This window comes from Parus major, chromosome 1, assembly GCF_001522545.3.
Source record: "Parus major isolate Abel chromosome 1, Parus_major1.1, whole genome shotgun sequence".
NCBI classification, from domain to species: domain Eukaryota; kingdom Metazoa; phylum Chordata; class Aves; order Passeriformes; family Paridae; genus Parus; species Parus major.
This window is the reverse complement of record NC_031768.1, coordinates 58,596,226-58,623,815: the sequence shown is the minus strand read 5'-3', so window position 1 is coordinate 58,623,815 and position 27,590 is coordinate 58,596,226. Positions and strand designations below refer to the sequence as shown.

The 27,590-nt window shown below is 43.0% G+C and overlaps 1 protein-coding gene across 1 annotated transcript in view; it reads left to right on the top strand.

Moving 5' to 3' along the window:
* The window catches only part of VWA8 (von Willebrand factor A domain containing 8), a 179,625-nt gene extending 172,287 nt beyond the window's left edge, over positions 1 to 7,338 (top strand). Inside the window, exons 43-45 of the mRNA XM_015633778.3 lie at positions 1,557 to 1,655; positions 2,833 to 3,071; positions 5,437 to 7,338. Of these exons, the coding sequence (XP_015489264.1) occupies positions 1,557 to 1,655; positions 2,833 to 3,071; positions 5,437 to 5,545 (447 nt within the window). The 3' untranslated portion in view covers positions 5,546 to 7,338. The remainder of the gene's footprint in view (positions 1 to 1,556; positions 1,656 to 2,832; positions 3,072 to 5,436) is intronic.
* Positions 7,339 to 27,590: the final 20,252 nt, after the last annotated feature.

The following is a 27,590-nucleotide window of genomic DNA, read 5'->3' as shown; positions in this document are numbered from 1 at the left end:
TGTATATTTTCATTTGCCATGTGTTCATATCCATCAAGAAAGAGTCTGAAACATTATTGGTGATAAGAAATAGGTTTTGAAGAGAAAGCATGTGGCAGACTGAAAGCTTTACTTGAGCCTGGGTAGCAAATACTAGACACATGAGAGCTGAGGAGAGCAGAAATAGGAAAATCCAACAGAGCAGAACTAAATGAGATTGTGTGAGGACTAGATTATATAAAGATTTCTTAGGGGAAGGAAGTCTAGTTTATGTGGGGCTGTCACAAAATGGTCTGACCCTCGGTGAAATAATTTACAGTATGTGGCACGTTTGCTCTTTCACAGAGCAAGGTGTCACCTTTTAAAGTGTTGTTCCAGCTGCTCTAGCTTTCTTTTTATGTATTTATAAGCAAATTTGTGATGTGGAAACCAAAAGTGCTTTGTCTGTAAAGACTGCCATTTCTCCTCTCTCTAGGACCTGACTTACACCAAATAAAGTGTCTTTCAATAGGTAAGAAAAGAAAGAAAAACTTTGAGGAATAGGCCTGCCTTTTACCAAATTATTGTGTGGGAATTAGGGAGGGCGAACCCAGCAGGAACCTGTAATAGTACTTGAAAAAAAGGAAACAGAAAGGTAAAATACTGCATCAGGGCTCCCTGTCAAGTAAAGGCAGGTCTGTGTCAGCTAGGCAGGGGAAAATCCAGGCATGCTGAGGAATTGCCAGCTCAGGTCTCTCTGGGCTCAGATTCTGTACACTGTGCTCTCTTGCTTGGTGCAGACAGCTCTAAATCCATTTTTGTCCTGCTCATGATTTCTCCCCGGGGTGACTGCCACATCCACAACACAAAGGGCAGGTCAGGACCTTGCCATAACTCAGCTCATCTTGGTTTTCATGTAACAACAAGGAAGCTCTCACATAAAACAGAGGCCTTTGCAATATTGTCTTATTTGTTCAACAGGATATTTGAACTACTGTGGTTCTACATGTCAGTTTTGCAGCATCTCACAGGAGAATGATGTGCACACCATCTCCTTTGAAAACATACAGGGGCTCTTGGAATTTGCTCCTCTACATACTTTCAGCAGTAGCTTTGATCTATTATGCACAAAAATAAGGAGTGCTGATTTTCAAGAAAGGGGACTTGTAATTATTTTTTTTTTCGGAGCAGAATGAGGTCACCAAAAAGATTCATCAAACAAGGAGCTACTCTCAAACAATGTGCTTCTTGTTTGTCAAGAGAATGAAAATTGCTGCTTTAAAATAAATACATGGACAGTGTGAGAGGGCAAGGTCTTGATACTCCACATCACTGCTCTGTAGTTGGTGGGATGATGTGAAAAACAAACCATGGAAATAAGGAACTGTTCCTTCATTTCATTATTTAGCAATTCTTTCCTATGTTTTCGTGTCAGTGAGAAATTGCAAGTAGTTCCCTTAAGCAGCTCATAAACAGAAAAAGGGAACAGTTGAGGTCTTTTGTTGAAAATTGCAAATTGCCTTTGATCTGTCTTATGTCATTGTGAGCCAAGGGCCATTTGTGACTAACAGGTGACTGATGATATTTCTTTCTTGTAGTACGACATTGTTGGACATTCAGGAGATGGCTTCAACATTGCCTTGGTTGGGAGTGACAAAGTTCCCAAGAACAATAAGCAAAGATTGGAGATTCTTAAGGTAAATCCTACTAATATGTGATGCTGGTAATTAAGGATTTTATGACTGCAAAGATAAAATTGTAGGCAGCTGACAGAATGCAAAACATGAGGATGGTAAAATAAATACAAGAAAACAAAAATCTGTGTATTTGCATAAAATTGAAACAGGACCTTTCAGAGACATGGTAGTAAACAAATTGTGCCAAAATAGTAGAAGCTGGGTATGCCTTATTCTGGACTGCTGCACCCTAACCATGTCATTTTGACTACCTGTCAAAGGATGGGGGAAGTTCCAAAGATTATGCAGTGATATAGATAGCTGTGTCCAAATCGTGTGATATTATTAGTACATAAGTGACTCATTCAAAACTGTAGAGGGATCCCAGGTCAGTGATTTAGTCTGGTACCTTCAAGAAGTTATGCATCACAGTAGCATTGGGAAAATGTGTCAATGCTAAACTGGAAACATGTTAAATCACAAATGGCAAGGTGAGTGTATTCACCAAAATTTTTTTCTGTAGTAGGATGAAGAAAAATTGAGTATATTGTAGGATTTACCAGGTTTGCAGCTTGATAGGCTAGAAGCATGTATTTAAGCTTCCTTCAAAAACTATTTTTAAAATAGCTCCTTTGATTAGAAGAAGCTGATTTAGTAACATCTAAAATTCCTGGCTTTCTACATAGATAGCAGCTTCCTCAATTAATATGGTGTATTTTCTTTGTAACAACTCAAACAAAATGTTTTATCATTTTTAAATGTGACTGCCACTGTCAGGAATCAGATATTTGATAATAACTAAGACACTACTAGGATTTGGAAGTCCAGTGCAAATGACGAACATGCAGAAGCTGTTCATAGCATTAGGAAACTAAGCCCTGTTTTCTTCCTAAAATACATAGGAATGTATCTATTCAAACTGCAGCTGACCAAAGTATTTTACCTTCCCTAAGGCACAGTCTAATTCAGTCCCTTTGTGGGTTTTGATTGTTTGACTGTGTTTTTAAGAAGGGCTGCCTGTCTTAAAATATGACATATTATGTACAAAAAGCTGCATCTTCTTTTGTATCTGGAGCATTTCTGATGGATCCCCTAATACAGAGGTACTGAGTATTTACTCCCTCCTGTGCTAGCTGAAATGAATGCTTGTTCCTAAAGTCACCTTATGTGTTTCCATGTGGTTATGCTGTGCACACAGACCATGCATGCCCACGCTCAGTTCTGCATGAGTGGAGACCATACCTTGGAAGGGACAGAACATGCCATTCGGGAAATCGCCAAGGAGGAGGCCGATGAGTATTTTGTTATCGTCTTAAGTGACGCAAATCTTGAGCGTTACGGAATTCAGCCGTCAAGGTTTGCACAGGTCTTGACCACCAACACTCAAGTCAATGCCTTTGCCATATTTATAGGATCCTTGGGAGACCAGGCAGATAGGTAAGCATGTTTGGTTTATGGCTAGTACTGTTTGCTTTCATTCAGCATAAATCTAAATTATGCATTTATTGCAGTGAGTTTTCCATGCTGTTGTTCTCTACTGCAGTGTTGGTCAAAGTATCATAAAGTCATAGAATGGTTTGAGTTGGAAGGGACCTTTAAATACCATCTATTCCAACCCTCCTGCCATGAGCAGGGACTTCTTTCACCAGATCACATTGTTCAAAGCCCCATCCAACTCAACTTTGAACACTTCCAGAGATATGGCAAACACAATTTCTCTGGATGATCTGTGCCAGTGCGTCATCACTGTCATTGTAAAAATTTCTTCCATATCTCCAATCTAAATCTACCCTCTTCCAGTTGATACACCTTATCCTATCATTACAGGCCCTGGTGAAAATTCTCACCATGTCCTTATGAGCCCCCTGTATTTATTGAAAGGCCTCAATAAGACCCCCTTAGACTTTCCTCTCCAGGCTGAGTAACCCCAACTCTCTCAGCCTGTCTTCATAGCAGAGGTGCTCCATCCTGCTGACGATTTTTGTCTCCAACATGTCCACATCTTTCCTATGCTGAGGACCACAGAGCTGTACACAGCACTCCAGGTGGGGTCTCAACCCGAGTGGAGTAGAGGGGCAGAATCCCCTCACTCACCATGCTGGCTGTGCTGCTTTTGATGAAAGAAAGCCAGTGTACAATTGGCTTTGTACAGTTTTGTACAATTGGCTGCAAGTGCACATTGATGGGTCATATCCGAGTTTTCACTCATTTTTTCTTACCATTATCACTATAAATGTACTGGCACAAAGCTGTAGGTTCTGAGTGGAGTCAGGGGAGAGACTGGCTTGTGGATCCTGCAGATATCCCTTATAGCCAGCAAGTTCACAATAATCCTGTGCATCCAAAGGGAGCAGCTGATTCCATCCTCCTGCTGCAGGATGTGCACTATACCCTTATGTAGTGACACCATGTAATCATAATAGAGATGTGGTGCATTTGTTATTGCCCAGTATATGGTTCCAGTGTGGGTAGGCCTAAGAAAAGAGGTTAAAACAAAAGATGCTGGTCTTAATTGGTCTTCCAAGCAGCCAAAAATTTGACTCAAATACTCCCCTTGTGTTAGAGACATAAATTCTTTGGAATGTCTGAGACAATATGCCTAAGTTTAGTTCTACTACATAATTTCACTTTAAAATGTTTTAGCACAAGGGGGAAAAAATAAAATGTTGTGCCAGGTGTTCTTCCAGCTTCCACATCCACTGAGAGCCAGTACCTGCAGCAAAAAGCTGGTATAGCCACAGCTATCAAGTGTCTTTTCTGTTTTTGTTAGAGTCCTCAACTACAGGAGAGTGAGAGAAATCTGAAAGGGAGTTGGTGCTCAAGCAGTAAAGGGTTGAAAGATACAACTGCACAGACACTGTGAGTTGTGGCTGCAGGTCTGTACATCAGAGCTGTGTTATTCATCAAAACAGACTCCATTCTGGAAGATTACAATTACAGAAAGTCTCTTTACTTTTGATAGAAATTAAAAAAAAGAAAAAAAAATCTTTGACCATATCCTGCTGTGTAAGAGATCTTATAATGGCTTAGTTCACTGGGTATGGAAAATGCACACAATGCTGCCACTGAAATGCATTTCTATGTATGTGGAAGTGCAGAATTAGACAAAGCCTTCCTGTAACTTCTGTGGGGGAAGAAGGGAATTCTCTGTTGCAGCTTTTTTTTACAACTAATTTTAAAAGTGAGAATTTACTTAGCTTTGGAGGAATAGTGTAGACCAAAATCTCATGTCAAAAGCAGAGAAAAAAATAAATCCCAAGCCTGCTAACTGACATGAGGGAGATGAGGTTTGTAACATGCATTTAGTTTGACGTTTAAGCTTGGGTTAAGCTGTAAATAAAAACGTGTCAGGTTAATATTGGCAGAAGAACACATTTCTGTGTTATTTGCAGTGATGTCAAAGAAGAAATGCAAAGACCGCTATTAGAATCATTTGATTTGTTGAACTGAAAGAGCTGTGGGTTCATAGTAGTCAATTTAGGATAAGTATCTTCATTTCCAATGTAAATCTGTAGCTGTCCTTAGCAAACCAGTTGTGGTGATGTCTCATGGGATCACTGGTACCTTGATCAAAATGGGGTTCTGGCATGTCAGAAAGAGGACATGGATAGAAATTTCTGGAAAGACTCTTGTTTGTGTTGCTGAAAGGAACTCTGTGCCCTACCTGCCCTCAGTGTTTTCTCCCTTTCTTGCTTTCCAAACCTTTAATTGCATGGTGACAGCAATGTGAGGAATCCTGTCCTCTGGTAGGGAAGATAATTTGAGGCGGTAATTGTGTCTTGTCCCTCATTTTGCTCCTTAGGCTGCAGAGGACACTGCCAGCAGGTCGGTCTTTTATTGCCATGGATACCAAAGAGATCCCTCAGATTTTGCAGCAGATCTTCACATCTACCATGTTGTCAAGTGCCTAAGCATCACTGATGGCACCAGGTGTGGACTCAAAGAGGAAACCTACTCCTGCTGGAGGTACAAACCCAAAAGCTGAGGATAAACACAATTATTAATAAAATACAAACCCTTCTCTAATCAGCCAAGCAGCCATAATCTACATGACACCCAGGCGTAAGTTTTCCCCCAGAATCTCTTGAGGGATTTCAAAGAGCTGCATGGGGGCAGAGGATGACAACAAAATGAATGTTTTTCCAGAGGGACAAACAAACAAAGAACAGTCTGTGATCATTCCTTTGCCTGCCATGTTGCCAGCACTACAGAATCATCTCACCCTGTTTCATTAAACACAGTTCACTGAGATTTGGTAATCCTGTGCAAGGCACAGATCCAGGCAATCTGTGTCAGTGTTTCGTGTGCATATGTTTGAATGGTGGTTAACTCCATCTCTGATTTAAACAGCACTGCTCTTGCCAGGCAGGAAATCCTTCCTTCCTTTCCTGTTGCTTTCTTGTCTTGATGGGCATCAGGGCTTCACCCCGCTGCTGGGAACAATGGAGCAGTTTGGAAACACTGACTGTCACATGTAAACATTCATTATCTGATCAGGCATGGTGCTACAACTTGTCAGATCTAGAGAAAGTGGCTGTTAAGAAGTAAAGCAGCACAAAAATATATTGGTTCAGTTCTGCCTATGAAAAGTAAGGGGAAATGGTCAAAATGCTCTTAAGAAGCCAAGAGGCAGCGTTTCCAAGGAGGGAATTCCTGCCATGTCTCCTTTGCACAGCCAGTGATGCTGCAACCACCTCACTGTTACACAGAATCCTTGGGATGGCCACAGCACATGGGGGTGACTGTTCAATCAGGAGACAAAAAAAATTACTTGTGTTTTGCTAGAGTAGGTTCATGGTCTGTTTTTCTTGGGTCATTTGAAGGTAAAACTGGAAGAGAGGTTTAGGCATGAAAAAATAAGGTTTTTTTTATTAAGGAAGAGGAAAAAGTATTTTAGCAAGGTATCTGTGTTAGAATGTATTTAATATCCAAGTCAGTTGCAAAGACTTATTCTGTGATTCAATCAGCTGGTGTTTGTCCCATGAGGCAATAATTCCTCTTTATCTACTAAAGAAGAGATATTTTGTAGTTCTTTGGGAACAGTGGAATACTTGATGAATTGAATGTATGATTTAATTAAGCTGGTGTGGGGGATGTGCATCATCACTGATACTCTGCTGATATTAGAGAGTAACTGAATAAAAGAACATTCAGGAAGAGCGCTTATAAAAATCTGAAGGAGGAATTGCAATTCTTTTAATATTTTTCCTACTTCTGCAGTTGATCAAGCAGCACCTTGAGCAGTATCTTCGGAAGGGAGGAGGCAGATTACTTTGCTCTCATTAAATACAACCATTGCTGTTTTAAGCTTATGGTGGTCATTCTCTATTTCATCAGTCCTGCAGCAAAAAATCTTAAGCAGAGCATCAAAAATGTCCCCTGTTTAGGATGTTTCAAAGTCTGGTCAGCTTTCAAACTCTTTATGACAAGAAGGGACGGAAGACATTTTTCAAAGTCTTGTTTGCATTGTTATGATAACTATATAAGTGAAAACAAAGAGATTGAAGATGCAGTTCCTGTTTGGAGAGAAGGGAATTGGGAGGAGAAGGTTATCCCTGGTTGGGACAAATGCACTTGTACGCACATACACACAGATGCTGCTACTAAGGGGAAGTGCGCTTCAAAATAAAAGTATCTTGGTCCTGTAAACATATGATGAAATACTATATGCAATAAAGAATTGATACATCAATAAGGCTCTTACTAAATGTGTGTTTACATGGAAATCCCTTTAGCAAGTCTGCCTTTATTGCCAGCAGTCCTGGTAAAAATAAGCTTTTTCTTGTAATTAATTAGCAAATGCACTGTACACTTTCTACCTGTGTGGATAAACTTTCTCACCTCAGATCTACATGCAGTAAAATACTGCTATCTTTAACATAAAAAATTAGTGTTATTTAAGGGAAAAACTATGATTAATCCAGTTTTAAATCTTTTGTTTGATTTTGTCTCTAAATTATACTTCATGTATAAGAATAATTTACAGTTACCTTTCATTACAGTTACATAATTTACAGTTAACCTTTCTGTAGTGTTTGGTTTTATTCTTTGTTTCAGGAGATGTCTGTTGTGTTTCAGCTCTTGTTCCTTGAGCCTATAGGATACAGCCATGTCCAGGGCCAGGTCTGGCCATGAGGGTGGGTGGAAGTTCTAAACCTGCCCTCTTTCAGTTTCCCCTTGTTCTGTTGCCACATGCCCTTGTAAAAAGTCTCTCTGCAGCTCTCCTGAGCCCCCTTTAGGTACTGCAAGGTGCTGTAAGGCCTCCCTGGAGCCTTCTCCAGTCTGAACAACCCCAGGTCTCTCAGACTGTCTTCACAGGAAAGATGCTTCACCCCCCTGACCATCTTGATGTCCATCCTCTGGACTCACTCCCACGGGTCTGTGTCCTTACTGTGCTGGGACCCAGAGCTGGATGCAGCATTCCAGGTGGGGTCTGTCAAAAGTGGAGGGGAAGAGGTACTGCAGTGGATTTGGAGAGAAAGTGAGAAGAAGTGAGTAAAGCTTTTTTTTAAATTTTCAGCTCAGAAGGGAAGGGTTTGGATTTTGGCTTTAATAATATTTCATTGCAGAGCATATTTGACCTGACAGTGTCTCTCTAAATTATAAAAATTCAGGGCAAAATTTTCCCCAGGCCATACATCTCTCACCTGCTTTAATGCCCATTGCTACCCCAGGGAAATCAAAGCAGCAACTGTGCTTTTCCCTGTCTCACCAGGACTTGCAGTATTATTTCACTGCTCAAAAATTCAGCAAACACTCCTCTTTCATGTTCCTGGGATTTGCAGAGCTTCCCAATATGCATTTATTTTTAATTAGTGGAATGCTTAAGAGTAACATGGCTTTGTCTGGCTAACAGCACCAGTGGCTGCTCTTATTGCAATGCAGGCACCAGCTTTGTCTGTCACTCACCCCCTCTGAAAGCATGTTAAGGTATTTTTCATCTCTTCTCACAGTTTAATAAGGCACTTTTGCACTCATCAGTTTTTATGGAAAGGCCCTGTTTCAGTGAATGAATAGAGCTGCCAGTTGGAGCAGGACCTGACCTATCACTAATGCTTTAATAGAATTAGTCACATCAGCAGTAGTGATTTTAATTACCTCTTGTAATGCAGATTTTGGTCTAATTCTATTTCTATATGTAATGTGTTCATACCCACTAGCCAGTTAGTAACACTACACAGTCTTTTAGGATTATTATTTAACATGGTGCAAAAATTTAAAAAAAATAAAACAGAAAGTCCAGGCAGATGAGATTTCAATCAGAGCAAATGCAGGTGGTGTCTCACTCAGGCATGTGAGATTATTTACAACAATTTGTAGCAAACAAATCCTCCTACAAAAATATAGCTTGCAAGGCAAACTGTTCAGCTGAAGGATTTCCTCTTCTAGGAGACAGACTTTACACCACCAAAATAAACAGGTAACGGATTGCTTAATTCAGAAATGGTTTTGTTTCTGAGATTGCTATGTTAATGTGAACAGCATTGTCACTGAATAAAATGTTTAAAGTCAGCTACATTTTCTGAGAAATAGGTGTATGGGGGAAGATTGCAGAAAAGATTCTACATTCTCCAGGATGAAGATGATGGTGGGTATTTTTCAAAGACAAGGACAAAATTATAAAAATTGAATAACTTAATTTTCATGACCATCTATTCTCCATTTTTTGACATGACAATTAAACATATGAAAATGAAAATCTATTTTTAAAAAACAGATACTTTAACATTACTCACAACATCCTTAGTCTGAACATCTGGCCTGACTGCATGCAGAAAAATTCTGTGTATCAGAACACAGGTCTACTACTACACTTGTGCTGTGATCCTAGTCAAGAAAAATCTCATTGCAGTAAATATACTGAGAGTTGGAAATGTAAAAAAAAAACCTAAAATTTCAGATATTGACCCTGTTTTTTCCATCCATCACATACAGTTTTTCTTTGGATGGGCTGAGCTGTGCAAATCCAGGTAGGGCTGGAAACTAGACCCAGACCCTGGTTGCCTAAGGCTGTGGATCCCTTCCAGCTGGGTGTAATCTGGCACCAGTGTTCCCTCAGTTCCAAAAGAAACATAAGGAGAGAGACCAAAAAGGAGAAAAAAGGACAAATTCCTCATTTTCAACCTGCTCAGCTTTCTGAACTGGCTTGACTTGAGCACCAAAGCAGGCACGATCAGGATGGAGGTGAGAAAAGCAGATGAGGTAGCCAGAGACACCTACCAGGCACAGCCACAGCAGTAAAATTACCCCTACGGAAAACACCAGTGCCAGGCCAGGAGAAGGTGGTCAGGAGAGGCACACTGGGCTCACAGAGCAGCACTGAGGTGCTGCCATGTCCTGGCCAAGCCCCACTGTGGGCACCAAGCAGCACAAACCCACCCTGGCTGAGGATGGGCAGGCTCAGAGACGGAGCTCAGCTGCCAAAGTCGGCACCACATCAAAGCCATGAGGGCTGAGCCTCAGGCTTCAGCCCTTCAGCTCTTGTGCTTAAGCCTCCTCATCAGCAACAGGCATCAAATAAACTTCCCAGGCACGTGCTCAGAACAAATTGAGGCTTGTTAACCTCATGGAACAGTGGCATGGGGACTAGAATACAACATCTATGTTCCCTGCATACAAATTGCAGGAGCTTTCCTTCTTTTTAAACACATGCAATTTCATTCTAGCCAAGCCAAAATTTATTGGTCCCTGGAACCTCTTACTGAGGGTGGAAATATTCACTCAGCACCTATAAACTAAAGAAATCTCACAAATATGAAGGGGAAAAAAAAATCTTTTTATATCAGAACTTGATACAAAGCCCATTCTTAGCAACAGCCTTTTCAGTTCAAATCATTAAATGAATATTTTATATGAACTATTCTGGCCAGGCTGAGTGAGATGACAATATTATATGCAGACTGTGGTCTGGAAAAAATCCACAAATAACATTCATGGTTAGGAAAATGTGTTGTATTGAAGAGTGATATAAAGAATGGTGTCCCACATATTTTTGCTGTCGTCATGACTAAATCATGCCCCATGCCATCTGCACCAACATCTGCATTTCAGCTTGGATTGGTTCGGCATGTGCAAGATCACCACTTTGGTTTCCAAGTTTATAATTATAAATAAGTTGGAGGTTTTTAAAGAAATGTATTTGTTAGAAGCAAGGATGCTCCCCTTGAGTGCTGCATTCAGCAGCAGAAAGTGTGGCAGAGTTTTGATGCACCAAAATGACCATATTTTTTCAGAATCATCTGAAATCACTCTGCATGTCTCCACTACTCCCTACTGTCTCTAGTTCCCTTGGCTGCCTTCTTCAGGAGGGTGAACAGGGAACACTAAAACTCTGTCCTCCTTCTCTGCTGTACTGAGTACCTCACTGTATCCCTTTAGAAAGTCATATAGGAGTCATATACTGTGACCAAAATAGCAAAATCAGAGTAGTGATACAGCTGTCATAGTCCTCCTCACTCCCTCAGTTTTCTGACATGACCCACTTTCAGTGTGGCACAGTTCCCAGAGAATAAGCCAGATGTGAGAGGACAAGGGACCTCAGTTCATCAATACATTTGTAATTGAGGCCCTGGAAAAGGACCATGTTTACCTTTAAGCATAGATTTCATGGGACAAGGGCTGTGCAGGCAGGCACAGACTGGCAAGCCAGCCCCTAGTGAGGAGATGTTCTAAACTGGCTGTCAGCTTGCTATCTGAGGGCAGCAATCATATTAGGAAGAGCAAACAGTGGAGTCCATGCTCGCCCAGGGCCATGCTGACCTGGAACACAAGGGTATTCCACACTGCAGCTGCTCCCCGTGTCATCACTGACTTCTCCTCTGCTGTTATCTTCTTGTTTGAAGAGGACAGAGATTGTTTCCTGCTGTGATTTCAAAAATTTGCTGCAAAGGTTGTAGCTGAGCACTGAACAGGCATGGACTGATGGAGCAGTGAAGTGGTGCAGTCACTGTAAGTGCCACTGAAAAAAATTTTTAAGTTGCCTTATTCTTTCTCATTCTTGCATTTTTAAGTGACCTCAATTGCCCTTGCACTCAAAAAGGTATCCATGCCCACAAAACAGCAGATTTCCCTCTAACACCTCAAAACTCTCCTTTAGCACCAGCTCAGAAAAAAAAATATCATCATCCTCTCAAATCACTCCTCTCTCTGCTGCAAAGAGTACTGTAAGATCAAGGAGCCTGGGGGGTCTGGTCTTTTGCAGGAAGGATAGGTTGAAACCAGACAGTCTTAAAACACACAAAATCTAGATTAACACAGCAGAAGCCCCACACTCCAGTATTCAGGAGCCAAGCCCTGAACTGCAGCATCCATACCCAAACATGGGCCAGCATTGATGCTGCTTGTGCACTGCATGCAGAGAAGTAGGAATTATTTTGTTAAAGCTTTGATCACGTGGTATTAAAGCTCTGAAGTCATTAAGGAGTTTATAAAGCAATGAAAACACAGTGTCCTTTCTCCTCTGTTTCATCAACTGAGTTTTTATCCTCATGCGTATCACAGATAGATCACTCAGTTAGAACTAGATAGTGACAAAGGCCAAAATATCATTTAAAACAGCATCTTAGAGTGTTAATCCAATACTTGGAATCACAAAATATAAGCAAAACATTTCCATAAATGCGTCTGAATGATTTACAAAACAGCTGAAAAATCCCAGTGTTTGCTGAAAAGCAGCTCACAGCCCATTAACCTTTGTCTTCTTTCAATTATCCTTCCTGTTTAGTGCAGCTCCTAAGGGGTGTCTCAGGAGAGACAGGCAGATGCATAGCCACTTAACACAAGTTAAATCTCACCCACTGGCACCTGCAAGTCCCCTCCATGGGACCTGCACTCCCTTCTCAGCTTCTTCCAGACAGTTTGGCTAAAATATTGCACAAGTGGTTTGCTAAAGCTAGACACTATAATCCACACCGAGCATCTGCAGCAGGTCTCTGCATTGACACCTAAGCATGACCCTTGCAGAGAGCTGTCACATGAGCCTCTGAGGACTTGTTTGCTCCCTCCACACAGCACACCTGCCCCAAAATCCATTACACAAATTGGAGCCAGCACAAAGCCACAGGGGTTTAAAGGCTTCCTACTCAAGCACAGGTGTGTGCCCTCATTAGAGTGCCTCATTTGCAGGGTGAAAAAAAAGGAAGTAGCGGTGTTTCTCTGTGAAAACAAAAAGGGAAAAGATCTTTCCTTTCAGCACCGCCACCAAAAATGAAGAGGGAAACCAGGAGAGAAGTTATTTATCTAAAATAAATGAGAGCAGAAATAGATGTGAGGGGCTGGCTAGAAAGAGACAGGAAACAAGTCAAAGCCAAGCTGACACAAACAAAAGCAAATGGCCAAGAATAAGTGTGCCAGGCACAGATTGAGGCAGAAGAGAGCCTAAAAAGAGCTCTTTTCTATCTCTATTCCTCTCAAGTGCTATGGAGAGTGGCTCTGAGTAGGTGTCAGGCTCCAGACTTGGCGTCTCCTCCTCCCACCCAGCAGCTCTGCCCCAGCCACCCTTGGAGGCCCAGGCTATGCAGGGCAGCATCTCCCTGGGCTTTCAGCTGAGAGCTGCTCAGTGCACGCTTCAGAAAACAAACACACCTCTTCAGAGGGCTTGAGGCCTCCTGTCTGTCAGCTCAGCCTGTAAAGCCCAGCCTAACTTGAGATAATGTGAGACAGCAAACGAAAAGGGCACTGAGCTCTTTCTGTACCATGGAGGGGTCTGAAAGCAGCGTTATTTAACTCAGTGGCTGCTCCTAACAAAAGGCATGTTGTTGCTCTGGATGACTTATTCTAGGAAAAGCATATGTGTGAATGTGGGAAACTTGGACTGGCAAGGCAGTGAAGGTCAAAGCTTAGTCAATTTTTCCTCAAAACAGGAATTCAACACTACATGACTATAAAAAAAACAAACCAAAAACCTCACCAATTCCCTTTGAATCACTCAAGTTTCACACTCTGTACAAAACTAGGTAAGCATCACTTGTTCCATCCTTAAATATTTTTTAATCTCCAGATTTTCAGGTGGATCTGGACCCAAGCCATAAGGGACCAGTCTCCAGTCCTGAATCCCCAATTCCCTCCAGACTCCAATAAGCACTACTGCTGACTTTCCACCATGTACATAATGAATGATGCAGCCACTAACATTGTCCTCCACTGCCTTAGGGTAACAGCTCCCATCTTACACCATTCCTTCCCATTTCATATCTCCTGCTTCAGCAGGATCACTGCAGGTGGGAAGAATTTGCTGAACCTTATTGATTGAAGAATTTAAACCTTATTGATGGTTGATTGATATTTTCATGTGCGTGCTAATCAGCCAGCTTTGTCCACGCTAAGGAGGATGTGTCAGTGTGCTCAAAGTAAGGTGGACATGCCTCCTACAGGAAAGGGTGGTGGAAAATGGAACAGGCAGAGACTTTCTCAGCTTTAAAGTATTATGATACAGGATTACATGAGGTCAAGACAGGAATTAAGATTCTTGTAACAAACCTATGATTAAAACAGTTTTAATTTAACAAAGGCTAATGCATACAAATATTTAAGTATTTGAGAATCCCTTTCTAGTAACTGAAACTCTCAAGTATCCATCAGTCATGGAGCCTTGGTTAACACTGAAAAATGCCAAGATGAAGCAAACTCCTCAGGGAGTCAAAGACAGAAATTCTATAGATAGGCATGAAAGTAACTTGTTCCATTACAGATGGGGTTTGAGCATTATTTTTGTGGTTCGGATGCTGTGGTGTTTATGAAGACACAGCTGGTAGTGTTGTTTAATGCTTTTCTGAAAAGCTAGTTATTTTATTAATATTTATTTGATCTGTTGGTGATTACTGCATAGCATGCCAAGAGATTTGCTTATGGAACAAATTTAAAGACATGAGACACCGTATGAATCACATTAACCCCTGCACAGCCAGAGGCAATTATTCATGTTTGTACCAGGTTTCACATAATCTAATTACAACAAGGTGCTCTAGGAAAAGTCCAGCTCCATCTTGCAGACCCACCTGAAGATAATTCTCTTCATTTAGGCTGATGGGCTTTGTTAATTTATGCTATTTGTATCTCATGCCTATTTTTAAAAAAATAACAAGAAGAGAGCAATCAGAGGGTTTTGGGGGTTCTCTTCCCTCTCCTAGCGGGCATGGCAAACATGTTGGCTCCAAGACTTAGAGGCCACCATGCTCCAAAGGGCAGCACAATGGCAGATCTCTTGTGGGGTCCGAGAGGGTCAGCTCTAGCCCCCAGCATGCAGATACACAGGAGGAACCTAAGGGCACAGACAAGTAAGAAGCTCAATGAAATGGCTAATCCATCGTCATCCGAGCTCCTGCTGGCTGTTCAGCAGGGTGCCAGCACACGCTGACCATTTCTGCTTGCACTTAGACCCCACGGTCAGTGGTCAATTCATTTTCATGCAATCCTCCTCATTTTCACCACGACACTGTCAGAAAACCCTTACAATGAAAAAAATTCTCTATGGCTTCTCCAAATGCAAGGACAGAGTTTGGCATCAAGCCCGCAAGAGATTCAATTTGTAAGCAAACGCCTCATTGTGCTCTTGTGGTCACTGTCTGGGTTTTGTGAGTTTTGTCGTTGTAAAGCACAACCTCCTTTGTCCAAACAACTGGAAAAATGAGGAATATAATAAAAATAGCTGAAAGATCCCCTGCCTCGGAGGTAATCCATCCTCCTCTGGGTACAGACCACCAGCTGCTGCCCCATGCCTCTCAAGTGCCAGGCAAAATGAAGCAGCTCACCCTTCCCTTGGCTTTGGAAACACCAACACGACAAAGATCCTGCCTCCTTCTGTAGGGCACTGGGCCAGGGGAGGCTGGTTGTTGGCACAGAGCAACCCCTGAGCCCACTTCCCCAAGGCCACATCCATGTTTCTAGTATTTCCTAAGCCTCAGGAGTCCAGGAAATCCCAATCACTAACCAATCTCTCATTATCTTAAAACCAAAAGTCCTGTTAATGGCTTTACCTCATACTCGGCAGCTTTGGAAACTTGCCCAGCTCCTTCTTGAGTTACTTACTTCAGCTGATGATCTTGGCAGGTTTTTCCCCAAGATCTTGGCTACTGTTCCTTGGTGAAACTGTGCAACCCTCTTGTTTTGTGGTTGTCTGCTCTCAGGCTTGACTCCACGGGGCATTAATTCCTGCAGCCGTTCATGGACTAAAAGCTGAGCAGGCAATTAATCAGTGTAATGCATGGAGGCTCTCAGGCACCTACAATCAATTAATGACTTCACCATGTGTTCATTAGTTAAGAAAATCTTTCCATGCATTTGTGATAAAATCACTGTGAGTGGTTAAACCTGCTTTCCATAGCTTAATTTAAAAACTGAGCTTTATTGCAGTGGTTCTCCCATGGCAGAGCTGAAAGGTGCAGCCCTAGCTCCTGTGACTCCTTTAATAAAGTTTAATAAAGTTCCCATTTACAAGCATCTCTTGTGCCATTATCTGGCATGAGGTACATGAGACAAAACCCTTCAGAGCCAGCACCTTTATTAAAAACATTATTAGGGTTTCATTTGGGGCTCCTTTGAAGGTCAGTGGGATTTAATGACCCTCCTTGCTTTCCACACCAAAAGCTGAGCAGGAGCTGTGCAAACCTGAGGCCCAGCCACAGACAACTGGTGGAAGAAAATAGCTCCAAGTTTCAAGGCAAGACAGCATCCGTCCAGAAATCAGACAGGGGTGTAGGATGGGGTCTGAATTCCCCTAGGATATGCGTTTGCACCAGATAAGACATAATGAGCTTCTACAGCTGTCTCGTGGGTTTGGGCTGAGTTCAACCATTTCTGATGAGGAGACACTTTTGGGGAGTTGCATCCAGTCAAAGTACCCCATGATTTGCCCTTGGGGTATACCCACAGAGAGGTTTCAGCCAGGTTCAGGACTAACCCCATCAGTTCCTGTTGCTTCCTCAGCTGCCTTTTAAGACAAACTGTTCAAACAGGACACTGCTGTTTTCAGGAGTCATGGACAACCCATGGGGGTGCTCATGTCAGCTGCCACCATCCCCAGTGCAAAACCCTAGCACTGGCACTGGTAACAAGAACATTTGAGACTAAGCTGTATCTCCTAAAAGAGAGAAGTGGGATTTCTTTATCCCTCCTAAGACAAAACAGAATCCATGATCTCAGATAATTTGAGCAAACTTTGCTTGCAGACAGGTTCTTTACCCTGCCACGTGTATTCATAGTAGACCATCGCCCCACTGAGCCAGGTGGGTTGAAGGACTTAGAATTCTCTTGGCCACCACTCCCAGGCAGCCGCTGTCTCTTTGTCCCGAGTTAGCAGCAGAAGCAAATCTGGGAGTCGTGCTCAGCGCACACCAGCTGCTGCATAATGACGCACGGACAAAGGAAACCCGTGTTCCCAGGACTGGCATCTCCCAGCAGAACAGTCTCCTCTTTGTGGCTTCAAAGAGCCCAGCACTATTTACAGCACTCCAGATTCTGTTCTTCAGCAGTTTCATGTTCATTGAAAAACAACTTTCTAATTTTGTAGTGCCGCACAAAAAGCACAGACGGGATGGATTTGTCAGCTGCTCCTGCCTGTAAAAAAATAATAATTTTACCACCAAGTCTTCCTTCACCAGACTCTTTCCACCCCTTCCCCAATACTTTCTCCCACCAAGAGCTTCTTCAGCTTCTGCCTTTGCAGGTGGATGAGTTCCTTGCCTCTGGAAGAGCACTTCATCGACGCAGTGGTTAACACTGCAAAGGAATGCACAGGGCAGGACTCGCAGAAAGTCATTTTACATTTCAGAGCTTGGAAAAAGCTGTGAAGCCTCATTAACAGATTAATAGATCTGGGAGCTCCTGTGAGATGACAGTGCAGCACTTGACATTCTGGGAGGCATTGGTTTGTATTTATGGTAAATGCAAGAAGGGGCAGCATGTGATTTGCAGCATAGAACCACAGATTTTGTGTTGGAAGACACCAATCCCCTGCCATGTGCAGGGACAGCTGCCACTACACCAAGTTGTTCAAAGCTCCGTCCAACTTGGCCTTGAACAGTGCCAGGGATGGGGCATCCACAGTTTCTCTGAGCAACCTGTACCAGTGCCTCACCACCCTCATAGTGAAGAAATTCTTCCTTTTATCTATCTAAATCATAAATCCAAAATTAGTGTCTCATGACTGGGGAATATTTGAGGGGAAGGTGAGGATTAGGTCACAACGCTGTGGAAGAGCTACAAAGGGGCTACAAAAATAGCTGGAAATACCTGTATGACTGTCACTGCTTACCATGAACCTACATACCTGTCACAACATCTGCTTGAGAAGCCTAAAATGAAATCAAAGGCTTATTTGAAGTCCAGAATTACTTACTGTCCAGTTCCTTAAATGTCACACTAAAAGAGAGCAAACTGAGAATTTCAGCATTTCATTACAGCATTTCATAAAGAAATTTGTCTAGATAGTGAACACCAACAAAGACAGAACACATGGCAAAGTCAGAGCCACCATGCCTATGTTGGTTATATCTAAGAAACTCTTTTATTTTTCCACTTCTGAGCGCAAACTTACTGATTTTGGAGCCCTCACTTTTTATTCAGAAGTCTGCTTTGAGACTCACATTAGGTGAGATTTCCCCCTTCCTTTTAAGCAAAGCTTCCAGCCCTTCTAGTTTCAGAAAAAGTTTTTAAAACATGACACAAGTCAAGCAAAGGATTAAAATGCTGTAATAATTTCTGATGTCTGCCCTGAAATCAGGTTTGAGACAGTTTGGAGTCTCTCCTTGATATGTTTTGAATACTTGTCATAGCTTTAGCTTTAGCTTCTTAAAATGTTCTTGTCTCAGCAAGGCAGACAAAAACATGGATGACTGTTTGACCTGAGCAGATCAGATACACCGTCCTGAAAGAGAACATGACTTTTGGCTCAGTGTGTGTGTCCTCAGCAGTTTGCTATTTGACCTTTCTTAACAAACAGCACTTCAGCAGTGGGACTGGGAGCTATTCTGCAGGCAGTTCTTTGAGCCACACTGTCATTGTTAAATATTTAAATGTCCTTTTAAAATGCTCTCCAGATTTCATAATATTCACAATAGAGTGTTTGCACCTTTCTCACTGGGCACATCCTCAAAGGCTCCTACTTGCATGAGTCGTCTTACCATGGAGGGGCAGGCCTTGGACCAGCAGTTTCTAAGGTTTTCAAAAGTTTTTCTAAATCAGTACAAACTGGTTCTGGCTGGAACATTTTATAGCTGGGGTGTTCTGAACAGCTTTTTTCCTCCCTTTGTGATGCATTAAAATCTGAGACAGATGATGAGGGGGCTGGAGAAGGTACTAGAGCATTTCTAGTCACAAATGGGGGAGGTGAGAAGCTTGGGCCAAATCTGCAGACAGCCTCCTCTTTCCAAGTCCAGAATATTTTATTTTGGATTCAGAGGTTTTAAGACAATATCAGCTTTCACCAGAGGTGATTCAGGACCTTGGGGTAAAAGAACAAGCATCTGGTGTCCAAGGTTAACAAGTTATTCGGGAAGAAGCACAGGTCCTTGGAGAGTGAGCATCAGAATATAAAAATGAGGGAACATGGCATGAAAAGCTCAGCAAAGGCAGCAAGATATGCCATAAATTAATAATCAGATCAACTATCCAAAAAAACAGAATTAAATGAGATTCAATTAGTTAAAGTCAAACAAGTATGCAAACCAAGGGTAGCAAAAGAAGCTACAGTTTTAGATCCCCTCTATGCTGTGCATTGGAAATGACCAGGTGGAGTCAGCTGGAGTCTCCTCGGAAGCCTTCCCATGCACTGCAAAGATTTTATGACCAGTTGCTGCCAATATTCAGTCACAGAGACAGGTCTTCACCTCAGATCTTGGATACAGACTGTGTCCCCAACCAGCCAAAGACTAAGGGCTTGGAGCAGAACATTGGAGGGAATCCTGAGGTGTATGCTAAGCACAGAAAAAATCAGAGTAAATGCCCATGACAGTGCCTTTTAATGCCTGTCTGACATGAGAACTCAATACAAAACAGAGAACTTGGATGTGGCCTGCAGGGATCTGACTAACTTGGCCCATACACACTGCATGGGAGAGGAATTTGCCCCAGGATACACAAATCCTCTTCTCAAAGTCAACCTGTGTTTTAGGGTGAAAGAAACCCAAAAAAGGTTCCAAAGGGAATCACAGCTGTGGACTGCACCAAAGAGGGTGGAGGCAAACCTCCAGTGAGTCACATTCTTCTGGAAGAGGGATTCATGCTTGCAAGGAACCTTTATTTTGGGCAAAGTCAGTCACTCCTGAGTCATGCCAAAGCAACACCACTCAGATGATCAGGCAGAGAAAAATATCCACGTTGCCTTTCCTAGGCAGAGCAGGTGGCAAATGCAGAGCAGGTGGCAAATGCCAGGCAGGGGAATGACGATGTCCATCTGCAGCCCTGGTCCTCCTCTCTGAATCCTAAAACCCAAAAGTGGAGGGGAATGAGGTGGAAAGAGGCCTGGAGTTCAAACTGGATCAGTTTGGCTCCCCAGGAGGGATGTGGTTGCCCCTCTGCAGTGACTCAGGGGTCTGGAGGGCTCCACCCTGGCTCTTGTGCAGCTGCCAAGACCAATCCCTCCAGCCACAGAAGAGGCTGCCAGCCCCGATTCCTGGGAGCAGGAGGAACTCATCAGTGGCAGCGAGGGGAGAGGGGCGTGCTGGCGCAAGCAAGGGGGAGCATGGGAGGCAGGAGAGAAGAAAATTAATTTTGGGCAGAGAGGGTGTCTCCAAAGAAAGCCAGAAAGCACCTACACATAGTATATAAATAAATACCTTCCTGTCCCTAATTTTGACAGTTGTGGAAATAGACCTCTTTTGCTGTGCATGCTGGTGGATCTGGGGGTGGATCTCAGCAGCTGCAAGAGGAGCACACACTCCTCAGTGACTCCCTTCACATCAGGATGGAGGGGAGGAGAGACCTGCAGATGTCCACCCACTGTTCCTTCCCTCAGCTCCTGCACATCTAACAGTGAAAAAGCCCCAGATATCGGGCAACTTTAGCATCCCCAAAAACATGGGAGGAGTCCTGCCCACACACACCTCAAAACTCTATTTCCTTTCACAGGAGCAATTTATACCCTTCAAGGATGGAAGCTTAACAAAAAGCAATAAATGGTATCTACTGTTTCAGGATGTTTTCTAAAGAGAAAACACCTGTGTGCACATAGGAGGAAAACCCTTCTGCTCAGGCTCAGGCACCCAGGAAAAGGACCCACATGAAGCCCATTATTTCAAGCCAATGTTATTTTCCTAGAACTGGTAGGGACTTGAGTCAATCTGGCTTGTAGATGGGGAGAGGCTCTCATATGGGGTCAGGCACAGGAGCTCAGTGTCTTTAGAACAGGCAGTAGGTCTGAGCATGATGCTGGCAGTGAGTCAGGTCAGCTCCTCATCCGGGCGGCTGAGGTTTCACAGGACGGAGTCAGCAACTTTCTCAGCTCCAGTTAAAGCACAGAATGAGCTAAGTATGAAAAAACAGCCTGAAGCCAAGCCTCTAAAAGCTGAGAATACATAATTTGATGCGAAAGTAGGTCTTGATTTCTATTGAGCTGGCTCTCTGGTGCACATTCCTGCAATTGGCTGCTTCACATTGCATCAGGCAGGAGAGTCACACTACCACTTGTTCTCTGCTTGCACTGGAGCTTGGTTCCTGAAGCAGCAAACCAACAAGCCAGATAAATTCAAACTTGCCACGCAGAGATGTGTGTTAGTGTTTGGGTGTTGCTTGGGCAAGCTTCCATTAAAAGCAGTTTATTTTCCCCCAAGCTTTGGCATGGAAGTAAATATGCTAAAAGGGCCAAGACACACATGGCCTGTCCATCAGCTTCTTCCCTCTGGATGAATGACATTAACACTATAATCCATCCATCTGGCATATCTGAAAATGGTTCAGGATCCATTTCTGTCAGCCCTCCTTTGATGATTCCAAATGAGGGTACCCAAGCCAGAGGCACAAGGCTTTTAGAGGGGTTTCATCCTACCAGTCCTACCATCTCCTGAACCTCCCTTCACCTGCTGCTAGATGGAGGAGGAATGATTCACTTCATATACTAGAATTTGGGGTCAACCTTCCTTTAAACTAACAAGCTAACCCCCAAAAGGACTGGATACTGTACCAAAAAACTTCAGCAAAACTTAGAAACCATTGCTGAGACTTGCTTGTGTCTGCAGGGAGCTAGACACAGCAGAGGGTCACTGTAGGGCCCCAAAACAACAGTGGTTTTGCTCCTGGGAAAACCCAGCATCTTGGGGCCATTTCTTCACACAGCCAAGGTGACAGAGGCTAGGCCTCATGGAGCAGCAGAGAAACACTGACCTGGTTAACACTTACACATGCACACAGTACATTAACATATACTTTTTTTTCTACTTCTCGTCTGGTTTTATGAAATTAGATGAAGGCATCGCACCAGGCTCTGCATATAGGCTAGTAATACTCACTATACTCACCACATGAACTGGGGTTGTCTGGAAATCTTACATCTTTTTTTTCCATTAGGAACAAGAGACTTGTAATTCTGGCACTGAGATGAGCTGAGGGCATCAGTTTCCATGCAAATTTCTATGATATCAGTGTGATTATGGGGGAAAATAAAAGTTCAAAAACAGGAATTGGAGAAAAGCCAAAGAATAGGAAAATGAGAGGCTGAGCCCTTAACTGAGCAAAGCTGAGAGAAGCCACTTTTCCTGCCTTCTGCCTTTAGCATGGTCACTTTGGAACCACACATCGCTACCATGTAGTAGTGTTTCTTCTTGATAAAAAATCTACATTTGCAAAGCTGGCAGGTCTTTCATCCTGCCATTTGGTTCTCACAAAAGCCAGGAAAATTTATTGATCTTATTTCAAAAGATATAACAGAACTGGTCTGGCTTTAAGAAATGGTCTGTAAATAGTAGAGGAAACATCTAAAATTATATCAGTGATTTAACAGACACATACTGCAAATGAATTGTTATGTACAGATATAAAGCAGGAATTGCACTCTTGGGGTCCCAGTTTCCAGTCTGCTAGCATGGTACTGCATGCAGACACATCAGCTCCTGTAATTCTGCCTCTGAAAGCTCTTCAGAGAACTCTGTTGTATGCCAGAAACTGAGAAAGCAAATCATTACAGCCTGGCACCCTCAAAATCCTACCTTGCCTTTTCCCTGTTTCTGCAACTTCACTTCTGCTACTTCCTTTAAGTACTACATCATCCTACTTTGAGCCAGGCTTTTATGTGTATGCATATCTGTGCACATCAAACCCCCAAAGGAAAGGCTTTCCTCGAGGAACTGGCTCAGTTCAGAGTCTGTTTCCCATTTTGGACATCGTCATCACCACACCAACCGCTCGCCCCTGCATGGAAAGAGAGAAGAAGACTGAGAAATAAGAGCTGCCTGGAAATTTTTCCATCAAAGTCTAGACACGTCATTATGGGGAAATAGTCTGCAACAGAGGTGCTCTGAAAGTAAAATTCCTGAATAAAAAACTAGCTCAAAGAAGGTTTCCAGAAATGTTTGGGTGATTTTATTCTCCCTTCCCCTCATTTTATGAGGTGCTAACAATGGTATGTCACAGGATAGCACAGAAGCTTAACTGTCTTACTGTATTTTGAATATCAGCCAATAATCAGAATCAGTTTAAACCACCTTTTTTTTTAACATCAGGCTTTTGTTACGTGGGAGCCAAGGGACATTTCAAAACAACGATGTTATTCAATTCAAAACACATAAGGAAGTCTGCCTCATTGGCTTGGTAATGTAAAATTTATTTTTAGTCAAAAAGAAGTCAGTTTTTTGAAAGGTCACTGGAAAAGCACAATTGGCAGATTCTGAATGGCTCCTTCTTATTTAACCACTCAGTCATGAAGACTAGGGAAGAGTGGCAGATGGTCCAGCCATCATTGTGAGAAATGCTTGTTTTAGTCTTAAACATGAGTCCATATACTCATGTGAGCTGTTGTGGATGTGTCCTATTAAAGAAACACTAAAACAGATCTGAAATTTTAAATATTTAAATGTTTTTCAATCCAGATTGCCCATTGTTTGGGTAATTCCCCTCCATCCCTATCCCTGATAGAGATAAATAAAGTAGCACATACAGCAGGGCCCATCCTCTGAAGCTGAACCATTTAATCACAAAGAAAAAAAAAATCAGATTCCAGTAAACTGTGTTTTGGTTCTTGCTGCTGCTCTAGCATAGCCAAGGTGTGTGCAAGGCTGCAGCTGAGCCAGGCAGGGCAGGGAGGGACAGGAATAGAATCACACCACAGCCTCCCTTGGCCACTGAGAAGGATGTGATGAGGGAACTGCTGCCCCTTGATGGACAACAAGGCACTGATGATGCTGGGGAAAGCCAGTTTACAGCTGATGGAGGTGCATTTCAGTAATGTATTTCATCAGGGATCATGTATTTCTTTATACCTTTGTGGTTGGTGGAAGTGTAAAAAAACACATGGTCCCTGATGAAAGCATTACTGAAAACACTGAACAAGGTTACTAATGGATTTTTGGACAAGTTTCTCGAAACTCTGTAACTTTTTCTCTGCAATCATCTGGGCTGGAGTTCAGGAATCACCTGGTTGCAAGTTCAGGAAAAACCCACCAACCTGGTTCTCTTAATTTCATTCAGCAAGGGCTCACGAATGTCAGACTCACTTGCTATGACATTTCCTACAGGATTATTTAAAGATGAAGTGCTGTGAGCAGGAAGCCCTAATCCTAAACTCAGCATTAATGCAGTCTTTGGATCCCTGGTGGACACAGCCAGCCTCCTCTGGCCAAGCACCAAACTTCCACCTCTCCCTCCAAACTGGGGGCTGCTGCATGCTGGAGAGATCTGCCCTGAGCTTTATAGTGGCATTTATTTATTGGAGCATGCCAAAGTGCTTTGAGGCAGCTGATGTATGGCTGCTAATGTGTAGTAACTACTGTTGTATTAGCAGCACATTGTACCAGCTGTCAACAAAATAAATTATCTGGGATGCTATTTGGAGACTAAGAGCTGAGCTGTTCTGTATGGCCTCTGAGAAAAACATGTATTTTGCCTCACATCATAAACTCTACACATAAACAAACATAAAGCTACTGTTCATAAATCAGTTTTCCAAGAGCATAAAACTGCTAAACTATACACAGCCTTGAGAACCAGTCTATGGAGACAGATTGCCAGCATCAGAGTTTAATGTTGCATGAGAGTCCACTGAAGTCACAGCTTGAAAGCACAAAATATTTGTGGGTATAAACTCTTTAGCACCACTCTGTTGCCAAACCCAATGGGGGAAAGAGCATCAAGCCCCATACACCTTTGTGAATCACTCTGCTTCTCGCAGAGATGGAATAAAACCAGGGGACAGCACAACCGTTCACTCAATTTTAACTGAGATACTAGGCTAAATGTCTCCTGAGGTGTTCTAAATAGTGTTCAGAAACTCCTGCCTGTGTTGCACAAGAAAGCTGACACATCCCAAATTTATAGACTTTCTGGAGCTCTGAGGGAGCCATCAGCCCAGCTGCACACTGACACAGAGCTAAATCCCAGCCCACCTGCAGATTTCACCATGGACTTCAGCAGCATCCATTCCATCCTCAGCCACTGAGCCACACATTACAGATAATTAACCTAGAAACTGTCTGCAGCTGAGACAGTCACTGGCTTAGTCCTAGAATGCATTTTTAAAAAAAAAAAAACAACCCCAAAGCTCCAGATATGTTGCTACAGCAGCAGGGCTGGCCTGACTGAGCATGGGGCAGGCAGGTAAAGGATTGGAGCTGGGCTGCAGATGGGGAGCACTGGTGGGAGGCAGCAAAAGACAGAGCGTGTTCTGGGGGTACAGAAAGCTAAAGGGCACGGCCCTGGGGACAGCACTGTGCCACCCAAGCACCATCCTGAGACTCCTCATGGTTCCCTTGCTCCTGCCCAAGGAGGTGACTGGAGATTCCCACCCTGCCTAACACGGTGGGAATGGGCAGGCAGTGCGCTGGCAGTGGTGAGGATGAGGAGTGCCCTTCTCCTGCAGCTTGTTCTGGCAACTCTGCTTCACAGCACAGAGCTCCCATGGGTTCATCCTGTGGCATCCCACAAGGGCTTGGTGCCCAGCACCTCCCACCTGGCCCAGCAGCGCTGAGCCCCAAGGGCCAGGGCTGAAGCAAGGTGCTGTGCTTGCACAGTGCAGAGCCCCAAACACAGGAGCCCTGCCCAGCTGGGTGTTTCTGCCTCTGCTCTTCCAGCCCCACCAGCTGTAACACTTTAGGGCCACTTGTAGGCAGGTTTATTTGGACAACTACACTTTTCTTTAGTCAGAGGATTAAGGAGCCCAAGTGAGAAACCTGCTTAGCTGTAGTAATTTACAATATTTGTTGTAGCAAAGGACCATCATTAGGGGATAATTCAGTCCCCTCTCCTTTCTGTAATGGTTGGCAAATGAGCCAAGGGCAACATCCTAACCTCAGTGGTTTATGTAAGTGCTTAATTCAGGCTAAATTGGTCCTGACCTGATTCAATAGAGTAGCAAGATTTTTTTTAATGTGAAGACTACATATATACCATAATACTTTAATTGCTTTGTTTTTTCTTTAAGACAAGGGCAGCAGTTTTAATTAAAACTAATGTCCTGAAATATACTATCAACAGAACCAAAGCAATTGGTGTTACAGCAATCAGCTATGGAGAAGGCAACATTCACCTCCAGTCTGAAGACTATTTAAGCATCCTCATGCCTCCCAGAGAAGATAGTGAGCTCTGATGCCTTGGGAGAATGGAGGCACAGGCCTCCAGTCTTTAGCTTTTAAAAGCTAAATCAATAAATATTTTAGCTTTCCAAATACAGGTGTGAAAGAGCAAAAGCAACCAAAGCCCTGGGGTGGCTTTGTAAAAGCTGGTCTATTTTAATCCCACAGGTCAATCTACAGCATTTGACTGTTAGCTCTTTTAACCTCTAAGAAAGTAAAGAACCCTGAAAAGATCTGGTTTACAGGTCTGATTTACAGTTTAGAATCTAAACTGATGAGATGTAGCAGCTAAGATCATCTTACATTATTGTAAAATCATCTAGAGAGTTAGTGCTATTGGACAGGCTGCAAAAAATCAGTAATGTAGCCAGTAACACGGAAAACAGGAGATTTCCCCATTGAGAATATGGATTTTTGTGCTGTCAGTGTGCAGAGCTGGATTTAGTTCAAGAACTGCTGCAGTCATATTGGCTTTGCTTCCAAACATTGCAACTTTGGAAGTTTCTCTTCAACATCTTCTCCAGCAGATGTCATGTCTAGCATCTTCAGATGAATTAAATCTCCCATTATGGCACCAGTGGTGCAAATACCACTCATATGGTCAGCTGGGTACACCTGAGCCATCTGAGATGAGCTCCAGGGGAGACCCATGCAGGGTGGATCTTTCCCACTGAATTCCCACTGTGAATTCCTGTTGCTTCCCAGTAGGCAAAAACATCCTGTGTCAGTTTTCTTTGCAAGTGTCCAGTACTGAAACCAAGGCTTAAATTAATCTGTGAAGCTCTGAGCATGGATTCTCCTGCCCTCTTTGACCCTTCAGATTAGGCAATGCTGCTGGGAATCAGTTCCACACCCAGCATGCACAAAAAAAGCCCATAATAGTAACGAAGAAGGGGAGAAGGCACCAGCACAAGGGCCATGGGAGCCAGCAGGGGTTGAGCCCTTCCCTTACAACCAAGCTCCATCACTGCCAATGCAACTGTTTTCCTCCCTTCTAAAAACTCACCTGGATGCCAGTGCATTAGCAGTGTCTACAGATGCACAGGCAATCCAGGAAAAAACATAAATATAAATCCCTCCTTTTTCTGGTCTCTCTCCCTTATTCAGGTTACCAAGCATAAGGTGTTACCTGGTATCAGCTTGCACCAAGGGCACACAGAGTCAACAGCAAACCCAAGATAAGATACATTAGCTCAAGCCTTGGTGGTGGAGGGTTAAACTAATCCAGTTAACCTTGAATTTGCGG